This window comes from Convolutriloba macropyga, chromosome 7 (assembly GCF_964194025.1).
Source record: "Convolutriloba macropyga chromosome 7, txConMacr16.3, whole genome shotgun sequence".
NCBI lineage: Eukaryota > Metazoa > Xenacoelomorpha > Acoela > Convolutidae > Convolutriloba > Convolutriloba macropyga.
In genome coordinates this window covers 44,523,266-44,548,140 of record NC_134474.1, presented here as the reverse complement: position 1 = coordinate 44,548,140, position 24,875 = coordinate 44,523,266, and the positions used below count along the sequence as shown (strand labels likewise).

Below are 24,875 nucleotides of genomic sequence, written 5' to 3'. Positions count from 1 at the left end.
TTAGGAGTCCCCTGGATGTTTTCTTCTCTCTATTCAGAAGGCTTTAATGCTGAGCTGGGAAAAAGGCAACCACTGTTTTAATTCATCCTCGTGAGATATGCCTACCAGCCGCTGGGTTGATGGCTTTCTTTAAGGTCTTTTCCGCATGGTAGACGTTTGCTGGCCTTTGCTGTTTCCTCAGTTTGAGTTTAATGTTGTCTGTAAGACTTGCCCAGTCAGCTCTGTGGAAGTTGAAGAAAAATCTTTGTGGAGATGTCTGTCTACTGTAATCACAGGCAATGGATAGATCTATTGATAATTGATTCGAGCTTAATGCGCAAACTGTGCCCCAGTCGATGTTCATTGCTAATCTCGAGCTGGGAAGACAGATGCCTTCGGATAATCAACAAGAATCAGTTTCTCTTGTGCAGAACCTTTGTTGAGTACTATATGAATAAAGAGCTGTACTTCACTTGAGATAGTGTTTGCTCTTGCGTCTTCCGCTAATTTCGAGTGCCATAGAGTGCTATGAGCATTGAAATCACAGACAACAATGTAGTCGTCTAACTCAAGTAATTTCCTGATTGATGTCTGGTATCCAGCATCACAGCTAGACAAAGGTGGTATGTAGGTGTTAACTAGTTTGATGTCATTAGCACCTGCTGTGAGTTCTATGGCTTGTACTTCCAGGTGTTTTTCAGAAGTCCTAAGTTCGATATTCTGGAAAAGAATTGTATCATTAATGAAGAAAGCTACCCCTCAACCTTAGCCTCTTTCTTTGGCCTATTTTTTGGATTATGCAGTAGCCAGGTGGGTTTCTGAAGTCGGGTTTTCCAATGAAGTTGGTCTCCTGGATAACAGCTCTTTGGATGTCCTTTATTGCATCCATTCTATGATGTTGCCTAGTTTTTGTTTGAGAACATTGCAATTCAGTTGAAAACCTCCAAGCTCACGTCATTATTGACCGCGCCGTCACTGCTGTCTGTAGTTACGGTATATTTTTTTAAGACAGCTAACCTTAATGTATCAACGAAAGGAAGACTAATTGATCATTATTACCAAAAAAACTCAGTCGCAATATCAATTAAGGTTTATGAGGAGGATCAGTAGTTTTGCAACTTTCCAGATTACAGCTCAAGAGCAATTAATTCTCAGAATTTGGTGTCAAGTGATTACTAAATAAAATTGAAAAATAAACGTTTAGGCTAATTGAAAAATTATATATGTTTCGGGAAAATTTTATGATCAAAATTGTGGAAAATGGGTGTTGTTGACGAGAACGGGCAATGAAATCCCCCATGTGTCACTACTCTCCACGGTTAGTGATTCGATTTCTCACCGCTGACAACCTTAACTTAAAGTGGAAAGATGCGACGGGGCATTGTCACTGTTGTCCTCAAAAAACTCTACGCAGCATCAAGTTGAACAGACGCAAAAACCGGTTTGTTATGTCAGTAATTTTTTTCCATAAAATAATCTTGGTCACTTCATTACGACATTGTGTCGCTTGTTAACGCCCTTACATAACATAGATATCATCGATTACATGTACTAGTAGTCTATAGAATAAATAATCACTTCAGGTCTTGTTTTCTTTTATCTTTTTTAAAATTGAAACTAACAATAATCGAAAAATTTAAGACGCATATAAAAATATATCAAAGGTCTTATAATCAAAAAGCTCGCGGCAGCGCTGTATGTATGTACGCATGCACAATCCGTGAGCAAAAATCAGACAGTAATGTTGGCAACATGTGGTTTGATTTTCTGCTGAGATATTCCAGTTACTAACTTTTCTTTAACTTCTTGCCAATAACTAATTTAAAAGTCAATAAGTAATCTCAACTCGAAATCTGTTTAAACACATTGAACGTATTACATTGATTGAGAACCTCACAAAAATCAGCGCTGAGTTTTTTATTCAGTGACTTTTGTGTGCGTCGTTTGTGAACACATTACGAATATCTATTGTTTTCACGTGCTGTGATTGGTATCATAACCTTCGGTTGAGTGCCATAGAAAGAAATGGGGGACCATCACCATCACTTGCCGGACGACTTTGAAGAGTTGAATGTTGTTGTCTCTCTGGCACATCAAGGGGGGCTGGTTGAGGACACGCACAAGCACAACAAAAGCCACCACAAAGATAGTAACGAGCAACAAGAATCGACTGAATTCAAAATGGCAACAGTTTGTTCGCCAGAGATGCGAAAGGTAAGTCATAGTATACATTGCAAGCGCATATTACCAACGAATTAATTTATTTTAAACGTTTCATCGCAACACTAGTCGAGAATCGCAAACGTTGCTTGGAAGTACTTTCACTGGTCATTATTACCCGGATCAAATTGTTCCTACAAGGAAAAATGCATAGTAGCATCTAAACAGATTTTGTCACAAAATTCTCAATTTTTTCACTGATAACTTATAAACGTTTTCCGTCTGTAGCGGCGTCTTTTTTATAGAAAACTATTTTCGTTTTTCCATGAAACTAATCCTCTTATGGAAACTTGTTCCTCTTAAAAATATATCAGCTTTCAGTCATAACTTCGTCTATAATTCCTCGCTTTCCAACCCAAAATAACCTGCACGGTTGGCAGTCTTAATCATACATATAATTACCCTTTAGGTAGACGTTCGCAGACATCAAACCAAATTGCCCCTTTGTAGCGCAATCTATTGCTTGAAATACCACTTTAGACAATCCAACTTCTACCATGTTAAACCATTCGCTGTCGCTGCTGTGCCAAAAATTGCGGATCCCTGAGATGCTGAGAATGTATTTTTAACTTCTCTCGATCGAAGTTAGTGACGATTATTTTAATCTTTTTGGCTATTCTAAATAAACACTTTGTGTATTACCGATTTATCACCTGGCCGTTTTTTCGTTTGACTGTCAATTTGAGAAACTGGATAAACTGGTAAAGCACGAGGACATTCTAAGTTACTGAGCAGTTCTCTAAAAGCCTTTCTAGTCTCTAAGTATATGCGATTTACCTAAACTGTGGAGAGATTTAGATTCATGATAAGGGCAATTCTTCGAATTTTGGTTTATCAAGCTTGATGAAATTTCTATAGAATCAAATTTTTTCACATTTCAAGAAATTGTGAATATTGCTGAATTAATTTGGGGATATCTGGATGCTATATGGGGTGTTCTAAGGACACTAATTAGCTCATTTTGGAGCCCATCAATCGGTGTTATATCTGCTGTGCATTTTCAATTGTACCTATCTAGTTATTGGCTGTTAAAACTCTTTGCTAGTATCAACAGTAGCTGAGATATTTCTCCAAAAAACAACATCATTAGAACAAGCACTAATACCCCGAACAAGATCGCGTATGCTGGTAACCAGACTAATAAACACTGACGAAAGAGTGAAATTTAACGAACACAGTTGATAAATGGTCGTCAGTATATACCTGGATTCAGAAAAACGAGTTGAGTTATTTGGTATCGCTATCAATAACTGGAACAGGGGCACGGATTACGTCAAAATCTGTTTCAATTTTTGTTTTTGGTTAGCAGTTTTTGTCAAGCGTATATTGAGAAAAAGCCCTTAATTGCAAATTAGGTGTTTGCTCCGTATGATAATATTAACGCAAATTGTTTAAGCGCCCCCAGTTAAAGATTTTAAGCAAACGCATACTACAAAATTATTTTGTTCTATAATTGCCGCTGCTTTTGGAAGTGCAAATACTTGAGATAATTTTCCGACAGAAGTTTGCTATTTTATTTAAAACCATGTTTTTTTAGGTCCGCGGCGATTAAAAACGACTATCTTGCAAGAATCTTACAAGAGAAAACACCTATCGTGTAAGACTCTTACAAGATTACGTGCCTATCTTGTAAGAGTCTTGCATTTAACGCCTATCTTGTAAGATCTTGTAAGAATCTTGCAAGACTCTTGTAAGATTATACAATTTGGTACAAGACTCTTGCAAGATTCTTACAAGATCTTACAAGATATGCGTGTAAGCTCGACTAGGGAAGAGTATGAACCCATTAATCTGGGGGTACAAACTGGGAAACAAGCCGAAATCTGTGGTATCGGTTGAGAAACAGAATAAAAATCTGGCTGCCATGTACACCAATTCTTTTCCTGTCTTTCGCTAGAATTTTTTTGATGCCCTTATTTATCATTTTCTTGGCTATAAAACAATTCTAGAGTATTAATGCGGACATGATATGCACATTTGTTCTAACAGTCGTAGAAAACACAAACAAATTGTGGTCAGCGACAAACATAAATTTAAAGATTATCAATTATGGACAATACAATAATCTCTTTGAGTTTTTTGTATCTTTGCTGATATGAGAGATTTTTGACTTTCTGTCCTTAATGAGAGAGGAAAGTCTCTAATTTCTATATGGATCAATTACTGAAAATTTTTTGATTGCAGAAGCTTATGAAATGTTCCGTTGATCCTGACCTAACAAATAAAGTGATGAGCAACAGTTAAAGTGCTTGGTCAATCAAGGGCACACAATGAAAAAAAAACAAAGAACGGTTTTTTTAACTTTAAGCAACTGATTAAAGTCTAACTGCTCAAAACGAACAAACAGCACAGTCTTGCATCGCACTTAGCGAAATTTATTGCACTGGGAACTGTTATCAAATTGATCGGATTTTTATGAGTTGTTGGTAATTTTGTTCCTTGTTCACAACATAGCCTTTTATTCAAAAATTGAACAACTCAAAAAATTTTATCAGCGATTTCATTTTTTTCAGAAAATACTCCTTGCTAAAGTGGGTCACTGAAAGAGAGAAGGAAAGTAGTATCATTGCCGCTCAGACTCTATTTTTTGCTAGCTGTTTGATGATAAAATTTCTATATATTGGCGATGTCCGTTTTTTGTATCTATTGATATTTTTCTCCTGAACTGGTTGTTAGAGTATACACTCTAGTAACTAAGTTGCGATCATAAGATTGTAATCTAAGTAGCTTGAAATGATATCTCTCAATACAAGAGAGCATAGAAAGACTCTCGCAGTGTGGGCCAGTCGCTCATTGGAGAGCACAGGATTGCATACAATTAAGCGATTGTGGGATTGCAACCCTTAATGGTTCCAATTTTTACTCCCACTAAGATGATGTTGACATAGAATCAACATAACTAGCTTGTAGTTGCTCTAATACTAGTTGATAAACTAACCCAAACTTTTTTGTTGATCTCACGGCAAAATTCCTTGAAACTTGAATTGATAAGTTAAAACATTTACAAAACTTTGATTTGTTTCAGTTACGTTCTACGAATTGTTTATTTTTTGTTAAATTCGTGGTTGTTGTGAAACTACTTGAAAATTATGCAAACAAAAAAATGCTTTTTGTTAATTTTTCGTTTATGTTTTGCCGAAGTCATATTTAAACTGTTTGTTGACTTATATAGCACGTTTATTTTGCTTAAAATAGCACGAGCAGCAAATAATATGTACGCACTCAGCTGAAGACTTAAAAGAGAAAAATCACAAACTTTTATTAACAGTTGTCTTACGTATTTTTTTTCAATAGTAACCGCAGCAAAAGGCATTAGAAGTTTCCAGTGAAAATAACCAAATCGTTGAGGTCAATTTTCACCGAACATAACAGTTTTAGGAATGTTTTCTTTGAAGACATAACTTCGTGATGTACATCCATTTATCGGATTACTAAAACTAGAAGTTAGAGCACCATTGTTGAATGGAGATTTTGTATATTTAATTTGGGAATGAAGAAATTCAATAAGGTATTTTTTATGCAGGAGCTGAGACTGGCATTTGACTCAGTTGATGATGACAAGTCTGGTTCCATCTCCTCTGAGGAGCTGTACAAACTGTTCCACAACTTCGGAGTCGACATTGACCAGGAGGAAACAGAGGAATTACTCCAGAATCTAGACATGGATGGTAAGATTAGCGACCTATGTTCTCTGAAGTTGTTAAAGCTATATACAGCACCGTATAAGTCTAATGACAACCATTCTAAGATCTTGTGAAGTTTTCTGCCGTACAAACCAAACCAACCGCGGTAAGGCCATATTAAGATCTCTCAGGAACCGTTGATTAATAAAGTGCCGTATGAAGGCCTTGCCAAGTTTTCTAAGGTGTCGTAAGTAGTAAAATAGACTGACAACGGAAAACGCTCCTCTAATCAAGTAGCCTCAAACCATCCAAACCTCAAGTCAATTAGTTTGTCAATCAGTTTCGCGAAATAGCAAGCTGAATGATAATTGGTCTGCCTGATTCAAGCATTTGGCTGGCCCCTAAGCCAACTCTTGTCTGCTGATTTTTTCGCTGTATGAAGAATTTCATAAAGACTTCCAACCAGGTACTTGGTCACCTTTTACGGTGTAGCATGCCGAGATATTCCAGGGTAATCGCATGGCGACAGCTTGATTAACAAATATTTAAGTGACAGTTATTAAAAGCTGCATTTCCATTAAAAGTTGCGGTCAAAATCTATACTAACGAAAGTTGAATAAGATCGATAGAATGAGTCAAGTTTTCAGTGCTCTCAGGCAATTGGCGGAGCATCGAACTTTATTCCTGCCTTGAGAAGTTTGCTCATGAATCAGATATAACCATGACAGATGTCGTAGTTTATACACCTAATTAATTACCGCATTTTAAAAAAGCAAGCTGAAATTGTTTATTTTTACTTTATGTAAGAGTAGGAAACTTCGTTTTGTCGTCATATATATTTCTGAGCATACTTGAAAGCATTAATCTAAATACATTTGATACCCAGTCGAGGTCCTCGTTCAAAACCATTCATTCTAACACTGTCAAAAACGCACAGAGTTGGGGTGGTGCGGTCTGGTGGACGGGGTATTGACAGACAGGTTTAGCCGACAACCAAAAATGAGAATATAAGCCAACAATTCACCTAAAATGATTATTCATAGTACAACTGTCGTCTTCTGAATTTCCGCTAGGCTCAACAGTGAGGGGACTCTGTCGCCCAGAAGATCGATCAAATAAAATAACCAAAGGTTTTGAATTGGTGAAGCAAGCGTTAATTTGTCACTCTGCGATTTCCACTCTTGTATGCTGTTGCAAATTAGATTGCCTTGAAATAAGTTAATTCACAATGGGGCTCGTAAAATCAATTCTAGTTATATGGATAACAAAGGTAAGAGAATTACCTGCACATCAGTGAAAAAGACAAACTCAAGACAATTTATTATAGCTGCGAAGCTGTAAGCTGAGCGAAGCTATATTGCGGTGCTCTTGGTTTTTTTGTTTCGTCGTCTGACGCTCTTTTTTCGTTTTACATTTGTTCACACAGGAAAGCTGAAAAAGTCAAATTTTCTGAATGACTTCTTTCTCTCACTAACGGCATTTGCGCGCGTGATGTCATTTCTCACTCGCTTTAGCAAAAGTTTTGAGGTTATTTGTGTGATTAGATTTTGATTTGAAGTTTAATTTGAATTTGTTTAAGGTCAAAGGAACTCATTTGTGCAGTAAAGGTCCCTAATAAGAGGCTTCTGCGGAATGAATTTTAACAAGCTTTATTAATTTATCACTGAATGTTTTTTACCTAGTTTTTTTGAGCGGTGTCGATTTTTTTTCAATTTAGATCTGTATCTGTTTCTATCTCTATTATATGGCACGCAGGTCTATTCTTTCGCAGCTATTCCGGCAATCTGCCGGCTATGTTAATAGTAATTACAATAATAATACCAATATTCGTGGTTCACTTCCCAAATGAACTAAATCAAAAACGCTCACAGTATCAAAACTGATCTTGCAATTACAAACTTCCAGAGTTCACTCTCACTATCGATCTCTTTTAAAGTTTAGTCCCACTAAATCAACTAATTTTTGTCGCTTGTGCAAAAATCTCTCCTGTGTTCAAACTTCTGAATTCTCCCAGAATTCTCCAACGTCTCTCTCTACCTAAATTTCTCTGTGTCACTTCAATTCATACTCAACCAGTACGCTCATATCTTAAGCAAACAAACCTTAATCTCTTAGGTAAACATTGCAACTGGAACTTGAAATCTCTCACATTCTGTAGTAGGGTTTTATTTGCTATGCAAACAACCAATATCAAATTATGCTCTGTCATTCAACTGCTACCAACCGTTGTTCAACATTCTCCGTATCTTAAGTACGCGACTTTTGGACCCTTATGTAAACAAATCCACTACACTTTATCTCATATATGCACTTGACATGACAATCAATTTATGTCTCTATTTCCGCTATCAAATTAACTTGCTATAAATCAATCCCTGTAAGAAAATCATTTGTTGAATAAATAACTGAACTCAACCCCAAAGCTATGAGCAATTGTAATTCTAAGTGTTTACAGCTTTTCATAGAATTCCCCAGTTAAAAACTTCCGCAAAGACTAAAGTTCCTAAAAACCCACAATTTGACCTCTAGGGGTCAATCAGTGGTCAATCATCCAAGATGAAGGGTCAAATTGATAAAAACTAACTATTGTCATGGAAAGTCCCCCTCACAGTTGCACCTACCCACAAAATTTCAAAACCAAACTCCCATTAGAACACGAGCAATGAACGCGCACACTTTTCATCGACCTCCCGGATGACCCCAAATTTCCAAACCTAATAACTCGCGCAATGTAGTGGTCAAAACGTGTTTGGGTAAAAATTTCTAGTAACTATAGGGTGCCAAAACAAATTGCCTGCCAAGTTTCGTGACCAACGGATCAGCCGTTTCGAGTCGTTTGCAGTTTGAATATTTTTAACGAGTCGTGGGTGCCGAAGCCCGAAAAATCTGAGTTCGTCAAAATTGACCGGGGTGGTTATTTTTTGTCACTAACTGTCTCAGGTTATCATATTAATGCCAATTCAAAGTCATTCGGCCGCTCAAAAGGCCAATTTCCTGTTTTCGGCTCACGGGTCATCCCGCAGCACGGACGTGCGGTCAGAATCTGGGGTTCAAAATACCACCAATAGAAAGACCTTGAAAAGTTACGCTAACCCTCCGAAAATCATAGGGCTACTACCAGTACTCCACGATCAATCCAAATTTTACGTCCCGCAGCACCGGCGTGCGCTAATTCTGTGCAGGTTGGTGGGGTGCAATCTGACCTCCAAATCGGATTCCTCGTAGCCAAATTAGTCTAACCCCCAATTTTCAGGTCAATCCGACTCCAACTTTTTGAGAAAAAACTATTTCAATTTAGGTGCTAACCACATTCTTGTGATAATTACAAATATACTCAAAAATCACCATTTTACGTCCTACATCCTTACCAAGATCACGCAAAAAACCTTAATTCATACGTGCCTGACATTACGACTGATTAATCCCATTATTTCTTATCCAAACAGTCATATTTCACAGTAAAATACCTAAAAACCTTCAAATCACACTAATTCCGATGTTAATACCTGGGTGTCGGGTCGTCTGATTGGCCTGAAACTTATACTCGCAATAGAGGACCATTAGGGGTTCCTCCCATCATTGACCGGTTATCAACCAATAACTCCTTCCTATCCCGGGGGGGTCGGACAACTTTTAGACCCAGGGTATTTCGAAAAAAAGATAAATTGCCTTTTCATACTTCAAAATGCAAATAAATTTCTGCCAGAACTTTTTAAACCATTCCCATGATCACCCAATACATTACTGCACCAGTACATGCTAGTACTTCTGCTTTATACCGTTAATTCATTCAGAAACTATCAAATTTATACTGCAAAATATCAAAAATCGTCGAATAACACCACTTCCGGTGCTAATAACTCTGATCTAAAAAATGTAACTGCCCGCGCATCCGTACTATAGTTGAACAATCACTAGGGGAACCTCGTCACAAATTTTCAGAGTCCAATTATGAAAATAACTCAAAGAGTTGAGTGTATCAGGTTTTGGGGTGCAAATTACTTTGCAAATTTGAAATCACACTTTTAGTTACTTCAAATTGGAATTCCAATTTTGATCAAACTATCTAGTTCACTTCAAATAATCGCTCTCTAGTTTCCTTCTAAACTTAAATCACTCATTTCGACTTTGGCCTGATGCACAAATGCAACTTTGCTAAGTAAATGAAATATATCGAAAGCTCAATATGCTTTTGTTCATTAGTTTGTTTAAGATATATCACTCAACTCCCCTCTCTGGCGCCTTCGAAACAATAACCCCTTAAGAAAAAACGCTTACTTCAAACACCTGATTAACTTGTCTAACTTGACCTAAATTATCAAATTTTCAATATCTGGTTATAACAATTTCCTGTATCCTACACTCCTCCCTCCTAGATTATTATTCTCCCGAATATTTGCAAAGCCTTATCCTGTGACCCGATTAATTTACTCCTACGTACTTTATTAATAGCTGACTTAGTAAAGTGAACCACTTAGTTTTAGCTCCAGTTAATATAAACTAACAGCACTAAAATTTGAGTGGAGGTTGATTAAATCAGGTTTGAAAACACTTTCGAATTTTCACATTTTAACATATTCTACCTAATTCATCAACGTTGATTTTTGATCAAATTCTATTGCCTCTGACATACATCCTCCCCGTGAACTCCAAAATCACTGAGGTAAAAAACATCTAAAAATAGATCTACCAAAACTACACATTCCCCTAAATCATCTTTTTTAAAAAAAAATTCTACGGCTATAGTGCTTGATCAACTTGTCTCGATAAAATAGATTAATACAATGTGGACAACAATTGGTTTAAAAAAACTTGAATAACTTAGCTGTCTACGTGCCTCTCATCATACACTCGTGCACCTGTTTATGAAAACCTTCTTCCTCTGATGCTTGAATTGATGTCCACCTCTTCTTCCACTGTAGCTGCCACTTCTCCTGTAATCCTGCCTTGAATGCTTTCTTGATGCTTCCAAACGGCTCCACTTCCCTTTCTGGCTCAAAGATGGGTTCTCCAGCAAAATTTTGGCAATCTCCGGAAAACAAGATGCAATCCTTCTCTCCACTTTCTGCTCAACTTCCAACGTTCACAACGAAATACCGCTGGAATCCTTCCTTCTAGGCTGTTGATCGTCATGAACCCTACTGTGCAACACTGTAGCCATTGACTTCTTATCGCATTCCCCTGTTCTGTAAATTCCAGCACTTTCAACATGAGGCTCATCCGTTGGTTTGACCAAAACACTACCATTAAGCTCACTTTCATTTAATTGCGATTGCACAAATTCCTCGAGCCCCTTTCCCAACTGTGCGAAATCACTCCGGTCACCTGCTGCGTTATCGTTTTGACCCTTCTGTGTTTCACATACCAACTGCCGATCAATTCCTCCTGAAGTTGTCCAACTCTCCAAAGTGTCCACAGTGCACTCAGTGTTACACATTTGTGTCTTATCAGCCACCTGTGTTACATTGCAGAACTTCTGATCCACACCTCCTGTCTTTAACTCCATCAAGCTCCAGGCTCCCAACATATCGCTTCTGCTAACTTTGACACCACCGCCCAAAATTGCTTGCTATTGCAGCTACATTATCGCATGCTACTGAGTTCGAACTTGTCTCGCTTCTCGCATCGTTGACCTCACGTTCTTCTGCATCCGAAAAATCTGTATCCGAAACATCTTCAAACAAATAGGCATCATCTGAATGTTCATTGCTTAGCTCCACAGACTCTGGTGACAGTACATAAACGTTTTCCATAGCATGATGCTCATCTGGTCCACAAGACTCAACTCTCCGCTCAATGATTTTTTCTCTGCTCAGAATTTCTCTGATGTCACTGTTTTCATATTCGTTTAGCGCTGCTCCACAATTTTCCTGATTTATTTGACCAAAAACTTCCTCCGTAAACTCTTTCTCAGTTCCAGTTTTGCACTTCATCGCCGTAACTTGGAATTCTTATGCTACTACCACTCTAAGCAATTCTCGTTTCTTCTACTTCTCCAAACAGATCTTTACTAAAAGTTTCTTTTCTTGATACACCACAGCTGGACCCAATGTCATATCCTTCAAAACTTTTGCCGGGTTGCCGATATTCATCCATTGAAGAAGTGTCAACGTTTCTACTTGTATCAATCACCTGCCTTTGAGAACACTGCTGTCGCGTTTTCTGATCCACAGTATCACTGGTTTCAATGAATTCCGCCCTACTTCCCGCTTTCCCTCTAACAAACCTTTTGTAGCTTCTCTCATAAAAAGTGGATTGTCAGACGATCGTATGTCAAACTGATACAGCGTCTCTGTCAGTGTCCATGCTTGCTTCCCTCTGGAGTCGACCGCCAATAACCTCTTGGTGAATCACTTACTGCATTCTGGGACCACCCACACATTTTTGTAGGCAACCACTTCATCATTTCTTCTTTCTTCTATCCCAGCTTCATATCAGTGCTCAAATAATGTTCACGCCAATCTTCCCAAACTTCGTAGCCTGATGAAGGAAAACGCTTCGCTTCACCAATTGATAACCAAACATAATAAAACTAGTGATAACCCAAATCGCAATTGAATGTCAATTTTCGGTGTGCTTTCAGCAGTTTCTCCAACGAAAAAATATCGCACGTTCTCCAAACAATCAGAAAATAATCCATAGCAAAAGGAAACAAAGAAATGAAGCCCACCCAGGAGCGCCACTGTCGTCTTCTGAATTGCTGCTAGGCTCAACAGTGGGGGGACCCTGTCGCCCAGAAGATCGATCACATAAAGTAATCAGAGCTTTTGAATTGGTGAAGCAAGCGTTAATTTGTCACTCTGCGATTTCCCCTCTTCCACTCTTGTATGCTGTTGCAAATTAGATTGCCTTGAAATAAGTTAATTCACAATGGGGCTCGTAATATCAATTCTAGTTATATGGATTACAAAGGTAAGAGAATTACTTGCTCATCAATGAAAAAGACAAATTCAAGACAATTTATAATAGTAATTACAATAATAATACCAATATCCGTGGTTAACTTCCCAAATGAACTAAATCAAAAACGCTCGCAGTATCACAACTGATCTTGTAATTACAAACTTCCAGAGTTCACTCTCACTCTCGATCTCTTTTAAAGTTTAGTCCCACTAAATCAACTAATTTCTGTCGCTTGTGCAAAAATCTCTCCTGTGTTCAAACTTCTGAATTCTCCCAGAATTCTCCAACGTCTCTCTCTACCTAAATTTCTCTGTGTCACTTCAATTTATACGAAACCAATACGCTCTTATCTTAAGCAAACAAACCATAATCTCTTAAGTAAACATTGCAACTGGCACTTGAAATCTTTCACATTCTGTAAGAGGGCTTTGCTTGCTATGCAAACAACCAATATCAAATTAAGCTCTGTCATTCAACTGCTATCAACCATTGTTCAACAATCTCCTTATCTTAAGTACGCGACCTTTGGACTCTTATATGAACAAATCCACTACACTTTATCTCAAATATGCACTTGACATGACAATCAGTTTCTGCTTAGTAAACATTGAATGTTGCTCTGTAAAGTTCTTATTTCTCTATTTCCGCTCTCAAATTAACTAGCTATAAATCAATCTCTGTAAGAAAATCATGTGTTGAATAAATAACTAAACTCAACCCCAAAGCTAAGAGCAATTGTTATTCTAAGTTTTTACAGCTTTTCAAAAAATTCCCCAGTTAAAAACTGCCGCAAAGTCTAAAATAAACCCACAATTTGACCTATAGGGGTCAATCAGGGGTCAATCATCCAAGATGAAGGATCAAATTGACAAAAACTAACTATTTTCATGGAAAGTCCCCTCACAGTTGCACCTACCCACAAAATTTTATGGCCAAACTCCCATTAGAACACGAGCAATGACCGCGCACAACTTTCATCGACCTCTCGGATGACCCCAAATTTCGAAACCTAATAACTCGCGCGATGTAGTGGTCAAAACGTGTTTGGGTAAAAATTTCTAGTAACTATAGGGTGCCAACAACTTGCCTGCCAAGTTTCGTGACCAACGGATCAGCCGTTTCGAGTCGTTTGCAGTTTGAATATTTTTAACGAGTCGTGGGTGCCGAAGCCCGAAAAATCCGAGTTCGTCAAAATTGACCGGGGTGGTTATTTTTTGTCACTAACTGTCTCAGGTTATCATATTAATGCCAATTCAAAGTCATTCGGCCGCTCAAAAGGCCAATTTCCGGTTTTCGGCTCACGGGTCATCTTGCAGCACGGACGTGCGGTCAGAATCTGGGGTTCAAAATATCACCAATCGAAAGCACTTGAAAAGTTACACTAACCCTCCAAAAATAGGGCTACTACCAGTACTCCACGATCAATTCAAATTTTACGTCCCGCAGCACCGGCGTGCGCTAATTCCGTGCAGGTTGGTGGGGATCTAATCTCAAAAACGGATTCCTCGTACCCAAATTAGCCTATCTCCCAATTTTCAGGTCAACCCGACTTCAACTTTTGGGAAAAAACTATTTCAATTTAGGTGCTAAGTACAATCTTGTGATAAATACCAATATAATCAAAAATCGCAATTTTACATCCTACATCCTTACCAAGATCATGCAAAAAAAACCTTAATTGATACGTGCCTGACATTACGGCTGATTAATCCCATTATTGCTCAACCAAACAGTCATATTTAAGGATAAAATACCTAAAAACCTTCAAATCACACTACTTCCGGTGTTAATAACTGGCTGTCGGGTGGTCTGATAGGCCTGAAAACAATACTTGCAAAAGAGGACCATTAGGGGTTCCTCCCATCATTGACCGGTTATCAGCCAATAACTCCTCCCCATCCCGGGGGGGGGGGTCGGACAACTTTTGGACACAGGGTATTTCGAAAAACTGATAAATTGTCTTTTCTTACTTCAAAATGCCAGTAAATTTCTGTCACAAGTTTTTAAACCATTCCCATGATCACCCAATACATTACTGCACCAGTACATGCAAGTACGACTGCTTTATACTGTTAATTCATCCAGAAACTATCAAATTTATACTGCAAAATATCAAAAATCGCCGAATAACACAATTTCCGGTGTTAATAACTCTGATCGAAAAAGTGTAACTGGCCGCGCATTCATACTATAGTTGAACAATCACTAGGGGAACCTCGTCACAAACTTTCAGAGTCCAATGATGAATATAACTCAAAGAGTTGATTGTATCAGGTTTTGGGGTGCAAATTATTTTCCAAGTTTGAAATCACACTTTTATTTACTTCAAATTGATCAAAGTATCCAGTTCACTTCAAATGTTCGCTCTCTAGTTTACTTCTAAACTTAAATCACTCATTTCGACTTTGGCGTGATGCACAAATACAACTTTGCTAAGTAAATGAAATATATCGACAGCTCAATATGCTTTTGTTCATTAGTTTGTTTAAGATATATCACTCAACTCCCCTCTCTGGCGCCTTCGAAACAATAACCCCTCAAGAAAGAACGCTTTCTTCAAACACTTAATTAACTTGTCTAACTTAACCTAAATTATCTAATTTACAATATCTGGTTAAAACAATTCCCTGCATCCTACAGCAACCCGTTCATTATTACACCGTCTAGGACACTTCTCAAAGTCTCTTTTGACGAATCTGATCAAAGCATCGAATCTGATCATCTTGTCTTGACAGGTAACGGGGAGATAGACTTCGAGGAGTTTGTGGAGATCATGATGTCTGCTATGGAGGACGAGGATGAAATGATCGAGTCTTCCTTCAGAGAGTTTGACAAAAACGAGGACGGATTCATAGAACTCAAGGAACTCAGGTATCTACTTCTCCATTCTTGTCAATTTTGGCATCTTTTGTTCTTTTTTATCTATATTTGCAGTCCCGTGATCAGGGTTTTTATAACTTTATCAAGTATTGGAACTTCTGACAAGCTCATAGCTGAAGCACAGTTACTCTGAAAGAGGGCGAGCACTAATAGTTCCGAGAGTAGAACCCTGAGAAGGTCATCCCTCGAGTTCATCCAGAACAAACTCCAGAGTAGCTGAATTAATGGAAATACTGTGAGCACAAAAAGTGCCGGAGCTGATGTTTTTGAAGTTCTGAAGTAGTCTTAAAAAAACCATGCGAAACTTCCAGTTTTGGAAAATATACACACCATAACGTAATTTAAGAATTATTTGCTGATTGAAGTTTCTAATACTCAATGAAAGAAAATGAAATACTCTCAAAATGTTTTACAAAGGGCGCTGCACCCGTGTCTGGGGGGAATTTAATTACGAAGTACTACTTTCCAAATATTCAGCCCAAATAAAATTAACTTAAAGCTCATAGTTTAAACATGGTCTAATTCCTTCCTCCTTTGACGTTCATACAAACATTTTAAAGATGTTTTTAAGTTTCTTGAGCAAACTCATTGGTTGGTGAATTATATTGCAATTTCAAACCTTAAGCCAATTGAAAACAATCTAAAAGCGATATAATTTCAGCACAAACTTAACAGGTTAACAACATTTGTGTTTTTACGAGGTTCATCTCGAAGAAATTTTGTGCTAGCTCATTTTCCCATCAAACCTTTGAGTACAAAATAATTCCTGAATGAGCATTTCGAGCGTCTACTAGAACAAAAAAATAGTTACAAAGAATGTGGACGGCACTTCCTCTCCTCTTTTGACGCCCAAAGTGGAAAGTAATTAAATGACGTGAAAGCAGTTACACGGCAATTATATAACATAAAATGGAAAATACCTCTAAAGGAGTGTGATTAATTGCTCTCAAACGAAATTTGTAGCAATTATATTAGTCCTGTCGGACTTTTTTAATAGCCGCACAGCAATAGTTGGGGCTATAAGTGGGTTTGTCTTGGTTTTTTTCAATTAAAAGAATTTGAATTGTATCGGGGCGATGCCTCTTTTTTTTAAGATCTGTTCACACATTTGCACGATTTTTGAAGCAAAATTGGAGTAGTGTGGTGACGCTCAAACAAGATGTGGAGCGAAAAAGCGAACGGTTTTGTGGCGTGAAATTTTTTTGCTCTAATTTTAAAGAAGAGTGAGAAAACGGTATTTGAACAATAATTCTCTTTCTAGCTGGTGGTTTTTTGTTCACATGCGGCATTTTGACATTTTTTTCTTGAATTTTTAAATTTTTTCGATCTGAATTTTTTAGAAACGGTTTTCCCAATTCACTCATAGTCCGTTCTAGGTCTAAATTTTTGTGTAGTCAATGAGAATTCTTTGAATCGTACGTCAGGACTTGTCGTGCTATGTTTTTCATTTCGTCGTCAAAATTTTTTGTTACGATCATATGACGTCAAAACCTCTTCGAATCTGCTTTTGGGTCATTCGCTCATGCAATTGCGTCTGAAGAGCGTGCGTGACGTCATTTTTTGCTCTTAGTGGAGCAAGTTTTTTGCTCATTCGCGTGATTAAGTTTTTGGTCACACTTGACTTACCTCACTCTCAAAAATGACTTCCTCACTTTGAAATTGACTTTTATTTACTTTAATTCAAATTGACAAGGTCAAATGGATGTGTATCACTCTAAATGAAAGTTTTTTGAGAGCAGCTAATAGAGGCAGCAAAAATTTATACAAATTTTTAATCAAAATATAACATATCAGCCTTCAATGAAATGACAATTTTTTTTTGGTCTGTCGTTTTTACAGTTTTTTAGAATGCAGACCTGCGAAGCTATTGCGGCTATGCCAGCTATATTATGCAATTTTTTGCCTGACCAATTTTTCGTCTGAACCATTTGACTTTTCGCTTTCAAAAACGGGATAAACATGTAACGCCTTTCAGCTCACTAGTCTGCAAGTATGCAATTCACAAAATCTATTTCGGAGACTTATATTTATGGTGTGAAGGGCGGTTTTTAGAGGTTGACCCCTCCACAATCCGCCATCAGTACCTTCTCACTTCACCCCCCCCCCCAATCCTCACCCTGCAGGCGGTAATTCCTACATCGTTCAGGCCGTAAGGGCCCCTTACAGCAAAAAACCTCCCACCGTTGCCTCCCCGCCATTGTCCCCCCACTGTTGGCCCCTATCAGCACCCCGATGCACTCCCTCCCCGCTGTGCTCACTTTACACCCCTTCAATTAAGCTAAAACTAGACTCACTTAACCATGGTTAGCTACTGACGAAGCTGACCACCGGTCGTTTGAGAGCAATTCGCCCGACATTAGTCAGTTATGTTTATTAGTTAGGTTCGGCGGTAAGAGCAATTCACAAAATTTCAATCCTTTTTGTGAAGCAAATTTCGACAATTAAGATGGTTCAATCAACAGTTTATTGTAAGTATTTTTTGAAAAGATAGCATGAAACACCTGTACCAATAAAGGGAGTGTTTTCCACATTAGAAAACATGTCATTTTAATTCAGAATTCATATAAATACTTCAATTGCCCACAATTTAGGGGCTAATTGATCAGTCTAACAAACAAGAAACGATTGAAGAACGATAATAAATCTTCCTCAATATTTGCAGAAAAGTCCCTCAGTTTTATTAAGAGCAGCACAGCGATAACTGAGGCTCTTACTGGCCTTGTCTTGATTTTTTGTCGTCAAGGTTTTGTTATGACCAAATGACGTCACAATCTCTTCAAATCTGCTTTTTGTTTATTCGTTAATGCAACTTCAACCGAATTGCGTGCGTGACGTAATTTTTCACTCCTAGCGGAGAATGTTTTTTGGTTGTACGGGCGTTCGCTTTATTAAGTTTTTGGTCACACGTTACTTAATTCACTCTCAACAATAACTTCTTCACACTGAAATTGATTTTTTTAATTCAATTCAAAGAGAATATAGCTTCTCAGCTTAAAAAAAATTCGGGTTTGTTTCTTTTACTCTCTTTTGGAGACTGCAGGTCTACGAAGCTATTGTGTCTATTTTATGGCAATCTGCCAGCTATGTTTCTAAACTAAATATTTATCAGTAATTGTAGAAAAATCCCCATCAGTACCTTCTCACTTCAACCCCCCCCCAATCCTCACCCTGCAGGCCGTAATTCCCACATCGTTCAGGCCGTAAGGGCCCCTTGCAGCAAAAAAACCTCCCACCGTGACCTCCCCCGCCATTGTCCCCTCCCCCCCCCCAAAAAAAAAATCCCTCCATTTTTCTCATCGTATTCTTTCATGTATTGAGGTTTTGTGGATTATGCTTCCCCTATTAGTCAATTAGATTTGATGTCACTTTGTGCAATCTAGTGTTATGTATTGCCAATTCACGTAAAAAACAAATTAGGCTCCGTTTAAAAGTGATTTTTGCTTCCAGTCCTCGGAAATGCATTATGCATTCCCAAATTAAGTGAATAAGATAGAAAAGGTAAAATTTGGTTACAAAAGTGACTAAATTTAATAGCAAAATAGGGTACCGGTAGGCGCTCGCAATGAGGAGTCTCCTATTCAAGTTCCGGCAAAGCTGAAATTTTTATTGATTCAAACTGTCATGAAATTGCTACAAGAGAATGATAACTTCAAAAATTTTGAGATTGTTATACCCATGCATTCTTCTACTCTTACACGTGCCTTGAGAGACATTTAACACTAGTTAAAATGTTCAAGCAGCTTGATGATCGAAATAAACGTTTAGAAAAGGGTCTTTATTCACGAGTCCAAGGAATAAAGCGAATAGCAAGTGAAGTGTTTGTTCACTCTTTGTCATAATTCAGTTATAATCAGTATAATTCAGTTGTCATAATCAACTTAATAGGACACATATTGAACGACTTAGATACATAGAGGAAGCTTCATTAACGAGGAAACTCGAGCATGGTACTTTAATTCAACATTAACCCGTGACTATACTTTCTGAGTATCATCAAGTTGAAGACTAGACTATAGGGTTTATTTAGAGAATATCTATTTTCATGCAAATCATTGATCGTTTTTAAATTTTATTGTGGCAGGCTTACAGCTTCATTCTAACAGTTTCATTTTGGTCACTACTGCATATACTAATGGCTGCTTTGGCAAATCAGATGATTGTAAGAAGTGCCTGCATTTTCCATGCACTTTCCTAACAATCTCTGAGAAAATACTTTATAGCTTGAGATGAGACAAAAGTATAACACACTTTTATGAAGAGCATTTAATGATTGTCATGCTGTGCACAGTTAAGCCTATGACAGTGATCTCTTAAAACTGTCACTTCACTTGTATTTTACGAAAATCTATGGTTTCAATAGTCTAGAGAAGGGTTTTGATATTAATTTTGCCAAATACGGTTTTTGAGTTTTTTGAGAATCAGTTTATAAAAGCATATATAACTGCATAGAGTGGACAGATACAATCTAAAATAACGATACGAGTGACGACAAAGAACTCGAACTCTGACTTGTTTAATTCATGGTGCGATGTTATTCGGGAAAAAGCTTAATTTGAGTTACGAATTGTTCAATAAATTGTCAAAAATTTGCAAATGCGGGATGGCTTTGGGAGCCTACAAAATATGAAGCCTAAAAATATCCAATAAGATTCACTTAAAAAAACGTGTCAATGCAAGTTGGATGATGGTTATGAATAAGTAATTTATGTCTCTCAAATGAGGCAATTAATTCAGTTATTCGGTTATTCTAATCCCGGGTTGACCAAAAAGTTTTAATCGCAAGCTTTAATGTTCCTTTAATGCACGTTTTGTCTGATGTGATTTTTCGTCTAGAGAAAAGATATAAGCTGGTAACCGATGCTGTCAAAGAGGCACAAATTGGTGGCTTCTCCCTCAGACAGTGAAATTAGCCCACTAAACTTAAACTATTTCAAACCAAATCCAGCCCCCCTTCCCTCAGCCTGGTTGACAAAATGATAGATAATGGTCTGTCTGCTCCTAAGCTAAGCAAGACAGGCAGTGAAATTGAACCCAGTTTTTACGGTTTTTCTTTTCAATATCAAGTGTTAAAGCACTCAATCGGTACTTTTTGACAACCGATAAATCAATCCGTCGTGTGGATCAACATGATGCTCACAATTTGATACAAGGTTTAATTAAAAGCACCCTCGATTCTTAAAGCGGGCCTATTTTTACCAATCGAAGAGGATTATTGTGGAGCGCCTTTTTATCGGTAATTTTATAAGAGTGTATTTGAAACAGGTAGTAAAATGCGTTAAAACAAGGTGTTTAGGTCAAATTGTTGAAAGAAAGAGAATAGCAGAGAGAAAAGGGACAAGTTTTTTGTTCCAGCCGGATTCTTGACTCTATATTGATTATATGCGGCTTTTTTAAAAAAACTAAAAAATTTTTTGATTATATGCGGCTTTTTCTGAACAGTTTTCCAAATTGAAATCCAACTTTTTCTGTCAAAGGTGTTTGTCCCAATTGTCTGAACTAGTGATGCCACGTGTGGATGCATTTTTGAGTAGTGGAGCAAAAAATACACTTTCAGAATCAATTTTGAGCTACTTTTACCATTATGCCATATCAAACACACTCTAGCAGGTTTTATACTCTTCTATTTTATTTTTAAAACATTTGAAGACTTTGTGCTTGAAGGAAGTTTTCCAAGCTATATGCCTATCTGGTTGAATTGAACTTTTAGTTGTTTTTGTTTAGAAACTATTCATTAGAAACTATTGCAGGAATTGATCAGATTCAAAACTGAACCTTTTCTAACTAGAGTAATTATTCTGTCTCAAAAATGACCGAATTTGGTTATTTCACGCGTCCGAAGAAACGTCCGAGCGTAATAGAATTGGATCACGCCTTGTAACTTTGATTCAGTGATCAGAAGTGCCCGCCTAATCAGATTTCAATTCAGATAAGATTTTGTCCAATGAACGTGCCCATCGTGCGACAACTAGACAATTGTCCAACCAAATTACGCGATTCGGAACCACGAAGTTTGGATCGTATTATACCTCTGATCTACCAAAAGAAGAGGTATAATCACCCCTGTTGCTCACCATAATTGTTTCTTAGCAATCACACACAGTCATATATGATTCTTAGAAACCATCCAAAGTCATATATGACTTGTATAAAATCTTGACAATCATACTAAGATCATAAAAAAGTTGATTGATGCTTTACAATAGAGCACAATAGATCAAACCAGCGAGTCTTACCATACTTTCACCCAAAAAGTGAGCAAACGACAAAATGATGCCCCTATTAGTATGTGTTCTGTTTAGTATTTGATTTTTCTGTCAAATTTTTCAAAAAACAATAATAGTTAGTTTTTTCTCCTAAACATGAATGAACGTGAATATATTATTTGTTTTGTTAGTGTTGGCAAAATTTGATTTTCTAGGGAGGTATTCTGAAAAATTAAATGTAATAATGGGAGTGTTGCTACTATATAGAGATAATAAACTTTTCAGATGTTCATATTGTTGAGCGTAAACATACAACCTTGCAAAACAATTACTGTAAATTTTAAAACTTCGATATCATACATTCTGTATTTTTTGTATATTGATTAAAGCAAATGCTTTATAATAGAATTAAGACGGATCTCCCAGGTTTTCGAGAATTTATCTAAACATTCATTAGAAACTATTGCAGGAATTGATCATAGATTCAAAACTGAACCTTTTCTAACTAAAGTAATTATTCTGTCTCAAAAATGACCGAATTTGGTTCTTTCACGCGTCCGAAGAAACGTCCGAGCGTAATAGAATTGGATCACGCCTTGTAACTTTGATTCAGTGATCAGAAGTGCCCGCCTAATCAGATTTCAATTCAGATAAGATTTTGTCCAATGAACGTGCCCATTGTGCGACAACTAGACAATTGTCCAACCAAATTACGCGATTCGGAACCACGAAGTTCGGATCGTATTCTACCTCTGATCTACCAAAAGAAGAGGTATAATCACCCCTGTTGCTCACCATAATTGTTTCTTAGCAATCATACAAAGTCATATATGATTCTTAGAAACCATCCAAAGTCATAAATGACTTGTATAAAATCTTGATAACCATACTAAGATCATAACAAAATTGATTGATGCTTTAAAATAGAGCACAATAGATCAAACCAACAAATCTTACCACACTTTCAGTCAAAAAGTGAACAAACGACAAAATGATGTCCTTATTAGCAAAAAGCATCTTAGTAATCATACTCAGTCATATATGGTCTTATGGAATCTTGACAACCTTAGTAAGACCATATGTAAAAAAAAATGAAGGCGACCTAAAAGAGAAAAAAGCGAAATATATATACAATTCTGCAGCCATGAACTAATCGAAACAAAAAAAATCTACAATTAAGTGTAAAAAATTTCACCATTCGTTTTGTTATGTGGAAGTCGATAGAAAACCTCTTAAAAGCTCCGAGAGAATTTTCTTTTCTGAGGCAAAAAAATTCGGCCCCAATTTTATGCTCTTGTCTATACCTTCGCCTCAGCACCAAGGCCGTTCTGCTATTGAAAATCCCTAAAATAGTTTGAAACCTTCCTAAAACTGCCTCATTACAATCTAAATACACAGGGTATACCCCGTGCCAAGTCTGGTTCGATTTGGACAACTCCTTGGTCCGATAAAAAATTTCATTTTAAAAATTTGTTATGCTCGAAAATTGCTAATTTCCGTTTGAAAACCTACCTTTCTCTGTTTATCTATAGACTACTTTTCTTGTCCTATGTAGCATAACTCTTATCTCCAGTAAAATCGTCAATCGATTTGTAGCTCCTGGCTGCAATATTTTTTGTTTTTTAATATTCTGGCAAAAAATTGATTTTTCAAATAGAAAAAAAATCGGTTTTTTCTCAGGTGACCCCTTTCCTTGTGCCATTATAGAGACTTGTCTCATTTTGTCGTATGGCTTCCTTGCCTTTGTATGTTATGGTGCTACCTTTTGTTTGTTTTTTTAGGTTCTGTCTTATCCGGAACCTTTGTGTCTTTTTAGCTATCAGAGCCTCAGTTTTTTTTCTTGGGCTGCAAAGGAAAACTCGCCTAAAGTGCGGACAGTTTCTCTTGCAGTTCGAGATATTAAGAGGTATCACGAAAAAACCTGGACACATTCATCATATTCAAAAATCATGCTAAAATCATATATGATTTCTTAAAAATCATACTAAGACCATATATGTTTTCTTAGCACTCTTAAAAAATCATATGTGCTTATTCGACGTTATTGGACGTTTAACCGAAAGGCGTTTTTTATGGTTTCTTTGTTTTAATTATATTAGGTATCATATATGATCCTAATATAATTACTAAGAAGTGTTGGCTCGGGCATATGGCCAAGTCTTCCAACAGAAAAGCAAAAAAACGCATATGCAGCACCACATGACAAAAAATTTAACGAAAATTATCTTGCTTTACTGACAACAGAAAACCTCCACAATTTGCCACAATTACAAATTTATTCAATGTCGCTTTATCATTGTGAAAAGAGTTCAAAATTGTTAAACAAACCACTTTTCGAAAATCATTTCATCATTTCAGGAATTAAATATATTTCAAAATTAGAGTTGACTTCTGTAAAAAAAAATGAACTGAAAAAAAATCATCTTTCTCTTCGTAAAGTTTAAACGTTTACTACCGCGTGTGAGATTATTGAGCGTGGGAACCTGAAAGATAAATTTGCACGCACTCTTATTTCACAAATGGTAATTAAGGTAGCGGCAGAAAAAGGAAAAAGTTCCAACTGCAATGTTTGTGTTACCTTCTCAACCTGTTCCCAACTTGCTTCCAAAAATTCAGTCAATCATTCGTTAATTAGGTACGTTCTGCAGTGTCTGGGAGAGAACAGTATAAGCGATGCTGACATGAAACAGATGATCCATAATGCAGACTACGACAACGATGGAAAAGTCAGTCTGGAAGATTTCAGAAGAATGTGGAAAGAATATTGACCCCTTTTAGTTACAAATAATTCGAGAAAATTACAAAAAGTATTTAATAATTGGTCTGCTTTTTCTACAAATTAATGAATTCAAATTTATGTTTTAATTATGTACTGAAAGAACTAACTTGATGAAAAATGTTTGAGACATTGTCGAAAGAGGGAAAATGAAGAGCAATGGCAAGAACGCAGCTCACTCATGTCTAATAATGTACGTATTGTTGTTTAAAATGCGCAGATCTGAGAGAAGAAATTGATGATGGAATTTAGACTTTTTGCAAATGAGTGATGAAAACTGGAGGGTTATCA

At 37.0% G+C, this 24,875-nt stretch overlaps 1 protein-coding gene across 1 annotated transcript; it reads left to right on the top strand.

Moving 5' to 3' along the window:
• The first annotated feature begins 1,789 nt into the window (after window positions 1–1,789).
• Window positions 1,790–24,673, top strand: LOC142342305 (neo-calmodulin-like). Its single transcript, XM_075393592.1, has 4 exons — window positions 1,790–2,193; window positions 5,723–5,867; window positions 15,461–15,596; window positions 24,444–24,673. Exons 1-4 carry the CDS (start codon window positions 2,005–2,007, stop codon window positions 24,574–24,576), a joined length of 603 nt encoding a protein of 200 aa, XP_075249707.1. The 5' UTR covers window positions 1,790–2,004; the 3' UTR covers window positions 24,577–24,673.
• Window positions 24,674–24,875: the final 202 nt, after the last annotated feature.